General features: G+C 41.2%; 1 protein-coding gene across 1 annotated transcript; it reads right to left on the bottom strand.

Annotated features, from left to right (window-relative positions):
• Nucleotides 1–8: 8 nt before the first annotated feature.
• On the bottom strand, nucleotides 9–10,864 carry LOC147820594 (uncharacterized). The gene is made up of 3 exons (XM_087204024.1): nucleotides 10,800–10,864; nucleotides 5,515–5,956; nucleotides 9–1,090 (listed from the first exon to the last, which is right to left on the bottom strand). Exons 1-3 carry the CDS (start codon nucleotides 10,862–10,864, stop codon nucleotides 905–907), a joined length of 693 nt encoding a protein of 230 aa, XP_087060150.1. The 3' UTR covers nucleotides 9–904.
• Nucleotides 10,865–11,152: the final 288 nt, after the last annotated feature.

Genomic DNA, 11,152 nt, shown 5'->3' with positions numbered 1-11,152 from the left:
ATGAAAAGCCCTGCTTTGTTCTTTGCATGCTTTTATATCCACCTTCTTCACACCTTCAATGACATTTAGAAACAGTTCTGGTCCCTGTCATAATGAACTCAATCAACAGAAAAGTATATAGTCTCTCTCTCACTCCAATACTGCACCAAGGCTTCTAAATCAACAGGAGTGTGGGGCCAAGCATTGCCAAAATTCTACTTTTATTCTAAGTTAACCTCATATGAAAATTTATGACAGTCATAACTACATCCAAGTAAAAATACTAGATGAGATTTTCAGTCCACATCAACTTTAATTCTTCCCGTATAGAACTCAATACTACGTATTTAAAATGGTCAGTTCATTTCCCAAGTTTCTCTAAGGTTGTATGTTCTAATTAACTGGTTTCTCGGGGTGAGGGGTAACTAGGAATCAAACTTAGGACCTTGCACTTGGCAGGCAATCATGGCACCAATGAGATAAATCCCTGGCCCTGGTTTGTTTTCTAATAAAATTGGGTTTTGAAAAAAATACTTGGTATACTCTCTAATTCCGTACCTAAAAGTGATTTCTATGTCACTCAAATACTGATGCACAGAAATCACCATCACTAAAGCGCCAAAGGAAAAAATGGAACTTCTATGAGAAAGCTTAATTTTGCTTGTTTTTCTTTATGCTCTGGGGTTTTAAGTACAAACAATTCCAAAACATATCTACTAATTCCAAAAACTACTTCCAAATTGACTGTTTCCATGTAACGAACTGGCTCAGGTTCTTCACCTATGGAGAAATCTTTCTTTTCCTATTCCCTAATTGAGCATGTTTGAGACAGGTTCAACTTTTAAATCTTTAAAGCCCATCGTTACAACCCTCTGTAAGAACTCACCCATACCAACAATCTCAGGGGCTCCCTAGTCACTATTCCTTACTTGTAACTGCTTTCAACTTGCCACCATTTAGATACCAACTTCAAGTAAATGACTGTTACCCACAAGACTGAACTCTCCTTCTTCTGCAAGGTGTCCTTCTTCCCTCTGCTCCTATTTTCTCGGCTGGACACAATTCCGTAGTCAGGCAGACTCAAACCTCGTGTAGGGTCACAGTGCATTACCTGAACAGGACAGCAGATACGAGAGTAAACAGACTCAACTACTCCACTGCTTCCTGTGAAAAGAGCTTTGAGAGGTTCACTTCTCGGAGCCTGTGGTTCTCTACCTATTGTCTGAACGGCTGAATAAAATAATGGAAATGCTGAGTCACAGAAGATAACCTGTCCCTTCTCATTCCTCATAGCTCATCACCGAATTCTGTCAGTTTTTCCTCCACATTAAACCCTTAAAATATGCACGCATAGCCATATTTATAGTAGCACAATACATAATAGTTGAATCTTGGAAGCAGCGTAAATGTCTGTCAAAAGATGAATATGTAAAATATGGTATTTGTCTATAAATGAGTACTACTCACCCATAAAGACGGGTAAACTGGTAGAAAAATGGATGCACCTTGAAACCATAATGTTAAGTGAAATAAATCAAACACAGAAGGGTAAATATTACATGGTTTCTCTTCTATGAGAAGCTCAAGATACAAATACTGTAAAGAGAAAATAAAAGACAGTAGAAGCGTCGGGAGCCACGCTACATAATTTTAGGGTAAAATCATTTGGTTAGCCTAGTTTTCTTGCCTACAGCCCAGCTATGGAATTCCGAGACATAATTCCATTTTGGCCTCCGGTCACAACTGAGACCTCAGTGATCCCGGGATGCTGTGATTCTCCAGGACAAGAAACAGCCTGGGAGCTGAAAACATCCTGGGAGGAACAAACATCTACTCCGTTTCTCATTGTTCTTGGATTGTTACATCTTGTTTAGGCAGGATGTGCTGAACTCTCTGCAAGTCTTTTGTTACATTTGTTTCTCCTGATGTGGTGCAGTAAGCTGGGGGCTTTCCTCTTTGCCGCCCAGAGCAGCACTGATCAGACCCAAAGCTCAGCTTCTTCTCAAAGTCTCAGGTTTCTACCTTTCCTGTAATTAATTCCCCTTGTGCTGCCTTGGCTCGCAGGAGACTAGGACTTACTGCAGAGGTTCTAGTAATGTCCCCTTTCCCTGTTCCCTACAAGGAAGTAGGGAGATGAGGGACTGAGATGTGTCATCTACAGGTACCAACTCCACCCAAGAAATGTAACTATTACCTACAGCAAACATGTTCTAATTTTAAAAAGGGAAAAAACTCAATCCTTACATTAGCCTTGTCTTCCAAATATTCAATTATTCAATAAAATTATCAAGTTTCTTGATTCCTGAGGTCTAATAACTTTGTCTAGTATCTCCTGCTTCTTCATAAATTACATAAACTTATTTACACAAAAGGCGTATTGCCCACACATGTGCCTACATATTAATTTTATTGTGACTCCAGCTCCTCAATTTACGGGCAGCTTCCCACTGCCTATTTTAACAATGGATGGATTGGTATTTAAAACTCTCCATATATTTACCCTTCCTTGCTTCTCATCACTACCATTAAGATTAAACAATAAATTTAGTGTCTAACACACAGCATTTGCATGCCTAGCTAATGAAACTGTCAATGTCTCTTGTTAGACCCCCTCCCAAGGGACCAGAGGGTCCCAAGCAATTATGTACCTATGATGTGTATTATTTCAGTATAGAGAAATCCACAAATTATAGAAGCTTCAGGACTCTACTCAGTAAATTCGAGCTGCTATTTGGGTTTTTTTGGTACCAGGGATTGAATTCGGGACCTTGCACCTGCAAGGGAGGTGCGGTGCCACTGAGCTAAACCCCCGGCCCCGAGCTGCTATTATTGTACCTGGAAGGCAAGTCTTCACCTTCGCTCTCAGGTTCATTCCCTTACTTCCCCATTTAACAATTCAGACAAGGCAATATTCTAGACACGACAAGAGAATCCAAACTCCTGTAGCCTACAGTCCAGCAAGCACAAATTTAAGAACAAAAAAAGATATATTTAGAACGAGAGTCAGAAGCAAATTAAAAAAAAACCACTATGGGAAATCAAGGGAAGGCTGTCTTCAATGACCAGCAAAGAAAAAGCTCTATGAAAAGGGCAGCACTGACAGAGACTCACAGAATTTTAGGCAACAGGTAGGGGTGAGGAGTCAGAAAACCACGGGGGAGATTGAGATAAACTTTATTTTACCAGGCTAAGCTGCTTTCAAGTCCTACTAAGGTGTAAGTCTTTTCCCAACAATGTTTCACCCTGACATGTGTGATGAGCACCTAAAATCACAATCTATCCACTATTCTGGGAAACTTTCATAAGGATTTCAGATTATTATATAGAAGAAAAAAACCTTGGACTGGCATATTTTTAATACAAATTCACATGCCCTCCTGTTTCAGATCCATTCTATCCTAGGGGAGAAGAAATTAGTATTGGGACTTACTGACATTACTCCATAGAAGGAAAAGAACAGAAGCTGAGTTGTAACTGTTGTTTCAGTATCAGGTACGGTATTCCTCATATGGTTCATAACTGTGCGGAGCCCAACTGCTTCCCCATAGCTACAATACACACAATATTTGACCATGATGAAAAACGAAACCTTTCTTGTGTCAAGCACTATAGATAATGATCAAGTAAGAACTTGAAATATGTAACGTGTACTTTAAACTTAAAAACAGGTACCATCCCCAGTGTGTGCATTTAATATAAAGTACTCTTGCTGCAGCTAGGGCTATGTAGCTCAGTTGTAGAACACTCAGCTAGCATTCGACAGCCCCTAGGTTTGATACCCAGCACCTTCAAAAAACAAAACACCCTTAACTAAAAGCTTCCACAAAACAGGTATAACCATGAATTTTTGAATTTCAGGGCAATGTCCTTCACAGTTATTAAGAATAATACCAAAGGGCTGGATTTAGCTCAGTGGTTCCGCCACCTGCCTCACAGGCGCAAGGTCCAGAGTTCGATCCCCAGTACCAAAAAAAAAAAAAAAGAATAATACCAAAAGCTTTATTCCTGTTGATTCTACATACAGAGCAACAGTCAAAATTGAACCTATTACCCTTGATAGTGGTCAAATACTGCATTTGTACACACTTAAATACCAAGGAGATAGTCTTCCCATTTTTTAATCTCTGGTATATCTACTACTCTACTCTGCATACAGTTAATACTGTACTCAGAGCAGGAGACCTTTATCCACCACTTACACCCCTCCTCGGCACCTTCAAAAAAGTGATAACAAGTCAAAAGTACAGCATGTTGTATAAAACAATATTACAATGATACTAATATGACAATCTGCTTCTCATCTAATGAGAAAAGTGATGAAACTCTCAATAAATCATTGAAAACAACACACTTCACACTTCCCCATCTGAAAATGTTTATCTATTACACGGTATGGTCAATGCAGAGTTCTAAATTGTAAGACACAGTTAATCTAAAGAAACCCTGGGGAGATTCTATCAACACACAACACAATTTGTCAGCTATATAACGAAAAGCCTTGAGTTTGACATACTCATGCCTTTCCTACACCGCTTCTCATACATAAAAGCCTGATATGAAACAATCCCACAAATGATGTCCAAATGACTCAAAGATGGAAGCAGAGTGATTTCTTAATAGCCAGTGGCTGCCCATGACCTGGTATCTGATGACCAGCTTGTTGAGGGACTGGCCTCAGCTCCCCCTCTCCAAGTTAACAGCTGGCTCCAGCCATTTCTGGAAGTTTCACAGGAAGGGAGAGAAGTAGAAAACGCTACGAGTCTACTCATAGCAAAAACTTTTTTAAAAAGCATTATCAAGAGATCACTCAATTTCAGTCCTGTACATGACTATTTACTTTGCTAAGATTTTGGAAAGGAGTTTTTAAAAACACAGAAAAAAATAGAATGTTTCTGCCTTATTCTGTGCCCCTTACTACAAAAAGACATTTTATTAAATACTACTCTTCTTCCTGGATTAAAGGTTGGTCTCCAATCTGCCAAGCTCCAAATTACTATTAACATTTTATACCCAAGGCACCACGTGTCAATTAAACAGTTCTTTTCTGAAACGGGGTAAGGAGGGACGGGGAAAGCACACAAGCGCTCCACACGGATACCTCGCACTACACCGAAAATGACTACGGCCTCAGACTGCGGGTCCAAACCCAGTCACCTGGCTTGTCTACACAGCCTCGGCAGCAGAGTCCCCCGAGCCTTTTCCGAGAAGCGCCTCCAGCCTCATCTAGTTAGAAAGGTCAGATTGGAGCCGCCCCAGCTCCTGCCGAGTACTATTTGGGACGCCGCCTTAGCCCAACCCAGATTCCCACGCCCGGGACAGCTGGGACTCAAGCCGCGGTGTGCAGCGCATCTCCCGAACTGGATCCCACTTCCCCGGTCCTCAGCGGCTCACAAGCCGCAGGGAAGGCGAGTACGGCAGTTCCCCGCTTCCCCAGCCCACCCTGACCTAGGCGCTCCAGCGGCGCCGTCAGCCCCGGGCCCCGGCACCTTCCGCAGCCCCCGCCCCGGGACGGTCCGCGGGCCCGCGGAGGCTCACCTTGCTCAGGGCCGCCGCAGCGCTCCACAGGCGGCCCGGGCTCCGTCTCCGGGTCCTCCTCGGAGCCCGACGAGTTCCAGCGCTGGTTATCCGACGGGGAGGCGCGACCGGCGAGCAGGAGACCGGCCCCCGCTCCGCGAGCAGCGCCGGCGGAGGCGCCCGGTCCCGGGGCTGAGGGTCGGGGGATGGCAAAGCCAAGAGCGCCCGCTGCTGCGCGGGGGGACCGGGAGGAGGGGCGAGGTCCGCCCGCCGCGCTGCCTCTGCCGCCGCCGCCGCCGCCGCCGCCCCCCGCCCCCCGCCCCCGCGCCTGACCCGGAGCGGCCGCGGGAAGGAGAACGAGCGAGGAAGGAAGCCTGCCCTTCCAGCCCTCAGCCGCCGTCGCCGTGACCCCTGCGCTGCGCCCGGCGCCGCCGCCACCTGAACTCCGCCCCCTGGTGCCAACCTCAAGGCGGGGAAGGAAAAAGGGAGAAGGGAACAGAAAATCCACCTGCGGGGATCCGGATCCACTCACACCTCCGCTACCGCCTCCGCCTTCCTGCCCGGCCCACTATTTCCCCTCCCCTCCCACCCCTCCTCCCCTCCCTCGCCCGGCCAGTCCCCCGCCCGCCCGCCTGGCGTCCGACGCCACGTGCCCGCATTTCTAAAAGTTGTACGTATATTAAATTACTTGATTCTCGTCTAATCTTGTGAGACAGGCATTGTTGCTGTCCTCATTTTACAGTTCAAGAAGGCAGAACTCAATGTGTTTAAGTAACTTGCTCAAAATCAGGAAGAAATTTAGTGGCAGCACTATTAGGTGCACCTAAAATCTCTTGCTCTGAAAACTTTGCAGACCTTTGCAATACAGTGTACCTTCTTGCGTGTTCAAAGACCTTGTCGAGTCCCTAAATACTTTATTAATTACCTCTATTTCATTACATTAAAACCTTTCACTTTACTCTTTTACGCATACTTTTCTCATTATTTCCATTTGTCTGATTTTGAATTCTCATTTAAAATGTAGCATTTGTTTATGAATGGTTTCGTTAAGTAATACGGCACTATTGTTACGGATGTTCTGCAACCGTTATGCTGAGAAATTACTTTTATCCTACTTAGAGCCATACAACATAACTTACAGACTTTTATTTCACTTAATTGTTTATAATATGCCTACTTTTAAAATAAGTTACACTTGACATACAATAAAAGGCATAGAGATAGTTAGATCTTGCATCAAAGTTTATATGTAAAAGTTATCCCTAAGCATTCAAAGAAGATATAGAAAGGAGCGAGAATAGAATGAATTAAATTTGGCATTAGATATACAATCATTATTGCTTAAATAAGAATGCCTAGGATTTTTGAAGAAATATGTGTGACATGTGAATTTTATGTCATTAAATGGCTATAATTTTAAAATATTTCACTTCCTAATAGCCAAGACAGAAAGAAGAACATAAAGATTTACATGAGCTTCATTATGTACATACCCAACATTTCAAATGTACTTAAGTGAAATGTAAATATTAACTAACCCTAGCTAACATTTAATGAGTCCTTATTAAACTGTGTTTGTTTTTCCTTTAAAACATATCTGTGGGTGATTACTTGATCCATATGTCAGCTGCCTGAACTAAGATATAAGAGCTAATATATATACACAATGCCATGGCTGTATTGCTTGACCTGGGACTCTGCACTACCACTAAGCAACTTGGTTGCTTGAGGCGAACATGTAATTCATCTCTCCCTTATGACCCTTAGCCACCAGACTGATAACTCAGAAAAAGAAATGACAAAAAACGGAAATGAAAAATAGACACTGTATAGGATGCTTCAAATACTTAGAAAATTTCATCAATCTACTACTTTATAGAGTTACTTTCTAAATTGAAATTTTACATTTAGAGTATTCTACAATGATATTTTGTAGGACTTATTTACTAGAATGGACACCCATAGTCCAAGTTTGTAAAGAAATTTATTTATGCCATTGAATGAACATATTTAAGTTAACTAAAACTTAAAACAACAAAGTGTAATATCCTGCTTCAAAACCAATACCTTCAATTTTAAAGTTTTCCTTTATAATTGGAAAGGATATTATCAAAATACTCTTCTAAATTCAGCACATAATGTTCCTATAAAATTATATATTACTAAGATATTTGAAGCATATATTACTGACAGTCTTGTTACTAGTTGAGCACATAAAAGTGAATTTAATCACATTGATAGACTCTGCGATCTGAGGAACTCCAAGGAGAAACATATTCAGTGTTAAAAATTCCAACCAAGTCGTGTTTTAAACAAAAGCTTTGTCATTTCATCTTAATACTTCTTTCTACAGATACAAGCCTGTATACATCTCTATAAAATTTGTTAACTCAGACGATGAGGTTATTGTATCGGGGCTATTTTGTTTTTTCTTATAGACTATGTACTTCATATGCAACTTTCTTAAGACCTTAATATAATTTTGTGACACTTTCTTAAGGTTTTCTTAAGATTTGGATGGTGAAAAGAACACAGACATGAAGAAGAGCTTGCTATCTTGGCTTTCCTCATGATAGCCCACCCTGCGTCCTCCAGGGTATACTTTTTCTCTTTTACTTGGCCCAAGCGCTCTCTGCGGAGCCAGTGTCTCCCTCACTCTTCCCTCTTACTGTTTAAAATAATCTTTGTTGCCGTTTCTCCTTGTTCTGTTCGATTCTTTATTTGAGATGGGAAGAACCTGGAATCCAACTGCAGAAGGACAGGCAAACAACCCTAAACCTAGTAACGTCTATTTGGGTAGCCACTTTTAGAAGGAGACTACCTGGTAAACGTGGGATAGGATAAAAAATTCAGGTAAATGAGCTCAGGAAAGTGGGTGATTGAAGAAGGATAGAGGTACATTGCACCTTGGTCAAGCTAAAGAGTGGGTAATATTTAAAACAGGTTTGGAGGAGTAGAATGAACTAATGTGAATTAAGTTAAATTATAAAATTTTTATTGATTCTTTATACTTGTCCATAAGTTCTTTCAACTTACATTTGTAAATTCCAAAATTAAAGTAATTTAGAGATGTCATACAACTGTTATAACCAGGTATATTAGTTATCTATGAATTATTATAAAATAACCAGACAGCATTAAGTATCAAAGCAGGATGACAAATTATATAAACAGTTCATTAATGACTCTATGTATAGCATGTCATAGGCAAATATAAATAGATGATGTGAACCTATTGAAATAGTGAAGCAGTTAATTCTGTACAAACCTAGCACATGACTTCATAAAAATTAAAGAATGAAGTTGTCAATCAAAAGGAGAAAGTTAAGATAGTTTTTATTGTAAATATGGAGAAGAAAAAAAGCCTCCTGGTTTTTCCAGGAGGAGAATTTGAAAAGTGGAATTTCCATGTGGCCTCTAAGTCTAGAACTTTTTCTGAGTGAGCAGAGCATGGGAATCGTTTAGTGAGCACCTGTCACCTACCACAGGGGGCTCTGTGAATTGCAAACGACCAGTTGGAACTCGGGGCTCTCTGACCCAACTACTTAGCATGTAGGGCTTAAAGGGAACTGGGATTTTAGAGAAAAACTGCTTATTTTGCATGTTAAGTTCCTTGAAACTCGGGTGCTTAGTAGGGAGGGGCTGAAGTTCACGTATGGCCCAAAGTCCTAGCACACTATTCTTAATTTTTATTAGTATGGTTTGTCACCCGACTCTCTCAGGCCCTTCCCCTAGCTAGCTGCCTTACTCGTAAGCTAACTAAACTCTTTTTTACAGCATGTTATGTCAAAGGTAGTATAGTAAACTTTTACTTGTAGCGATCATGTATTAGACATTAATTCTCCTCCCACTGTCTGCAGACTATAATGTTTAAATATTGAAATCAGTTTCTAATATTACTTGCTATATTAGCGGTCATATAATTATGATTAAATAGACAAAAAAGATAGCAAACAAGAGAGAACAGTGAATGCTTCAATCTATAAATATTAAGGATTAGGACTAAGACTTATTATTTCTTTTAGGAAATTATTGCCTGAGAAGATAGGACTTTAAATCAATAAAAATCTTTACTGTTTGCTTCAAGAAATTCTTGGTTTTATTCTTGAAAGCTAATTTATCTGAATAAACAGTTTGCTCATTTGAGCAAATACAAAATGTGCTCACTTGGGTGGAGAGTTTGATTGCCAAGCGGTCATTAGTGAACACCTTCAGGAAAATGCTGCTGGGTCCTTCAGGACTGGCCTACTTTGTCACCTACTTTGCCCAATTACAGTAAGTCTGCCCTGTGTTATGAACGGCTGTGTTGCCCTAATATTCAAATGGTGAAGCTTTTCTCTCTGCTTCTTGGGTGCCTGGAGGTGAGCTGCTCTCCGTTGCCGTGCCTTTCTGCCACACTGTTTCTGCCTCACCACAGGAATAAAAGCAATGTAGCTGACTGTGGGCTGAAACCTCTCAATGTGTGAGCCAAAACAAACTTTCCTCCTTTAAGTTGTTTTTCTCAGGTTTCTGGACACAGTGATGCAAAGCTAATACAGGGTCCTCACCGGAATCTAAACGTGCTGACACTCTGATCTCAGACTTCCAACCTCCTGAACTAAGAGCAGTCAATGTGGTTTACGCTACCCAGTCTGTGGTAATTTACTGTAGCTGCCCAAGCTGACCTAAATGCACAGCTCAGGACATAGGCTTTCTGCTTTTGCTCCCTGTGTGCTGTTTTTCTCTCTGACTTTCAGCATGCAGAAAAATCTCACCCTACTGCCTCCACTGTCCACTAGGGTTAGGCTTGGGGTTAGCATTAGGGTTATCCTGGAGTTATCTAACTTAATCTTATTTGAATCCAGTTATGAAGTCTTTCACATTTCTTTTCTGACCTTTTACTCCTTTTCTAAGAAACTACCGTATAAACTTATTGCAGTAAGTTTAATAAACTTAGTATTGCTTGATTAGTAGATTATGCCAGTGGTCTTCCTTGGGAGTAAGGAATTAAGAATCTGATGTGAAATCACGTGTAGAATAAGAATGTCCTTAAAATCAAGAGTCAAATGTCTCCAAGCCTTAGAAGATTAATGAAACACTATAAAGTCAACCTGAAACCCTGCCACGGTCACCCAAGTTGTCTCTTAGATTTCAGTGAACGTTTCAGGAACATACGTATTTCTAATAACCTTTGTGTACTTGTCACATCCCATTCAGCAACCACCACCCTTGACTATTCAGCTGGGAGACATTCATTTTTCCTTCCCCTGCTAACTGGACAGGAGTCAATCTACATTGCACATGTTATTGCCCAATTACAAGCTCACTTTATGAGCTTTTCTTCACAATCCCCGAGGTCTCTCTTCTGACACAGGCCACAACTAATTCGCATGTGGACTTATCAATATCTTGGTGTCCAACTCAAGTTCCAACTGAAGATCTCCTTGGAGTACTGAATTTCCTGTGAGCCCCAAACTCTGCAGAGAGTTTGAGAAGATAAACCCGTCAAGTTCAGATTCATCCATCCAAGCGTCTAATAATGTCTAATAACCAAGCCTGCAGAATGTCCTCTAACAACAGCTGAAACAAATCCGAATAGTGAGTTCAAGGCTAGCCTGAACTGCATAGCAGGATGCTGTCTCACCCCCTCCCAAAGAACCTTTTAAGAGTCTTCGTTCTG

The sequence above is a fragment of the Heterocephalus glaber genome, unplaced genomic scaffold (assembly GCF_053883595.1).
Source record: "Heterocephalus glaber isolate CG9 unplaced genomic scaffold, H.glaber_assembly_v1.0 deba00001837, whole genome shotgun sequence".
In the NCBI taxonomy this organism is placed as follows: Eukaryota; Metazoa; Chordata; class Mammalia; order Rodentia; family Bathyergidae; genus Heterocephalus; species Heterocephalus glaber.
The sequence above is the reverse complement of the archived record's forward strand: the minus strand, read 5'-3'. Positions and strand labels throughout refer to the sequence as shown.

Coding starts and splice junctions, on each gene's coding strand:
- LOC147820594 (XM_087204024.1), bottom strand. CDS start 10,864: ATGCGAATTAGTTGTGGCCTGTGTCAGAAGAGAGACCTCGGGGATTGT. Junction 5,957..10,799: donor TGTGAAGAAAAGCTCATAAA/GTGAGCTTGTAA, acceptor CCCCGCCTTGAG/GTTGGCACCAGGGGGCGGAG. Junction 1,091..5,514: donor CTGCGGCGGCCCTGAGCAAG/GTGAGCCTCCGC, acceptor TGTCCTGTTCAG/GTAATGCACTGTGACCCTAC.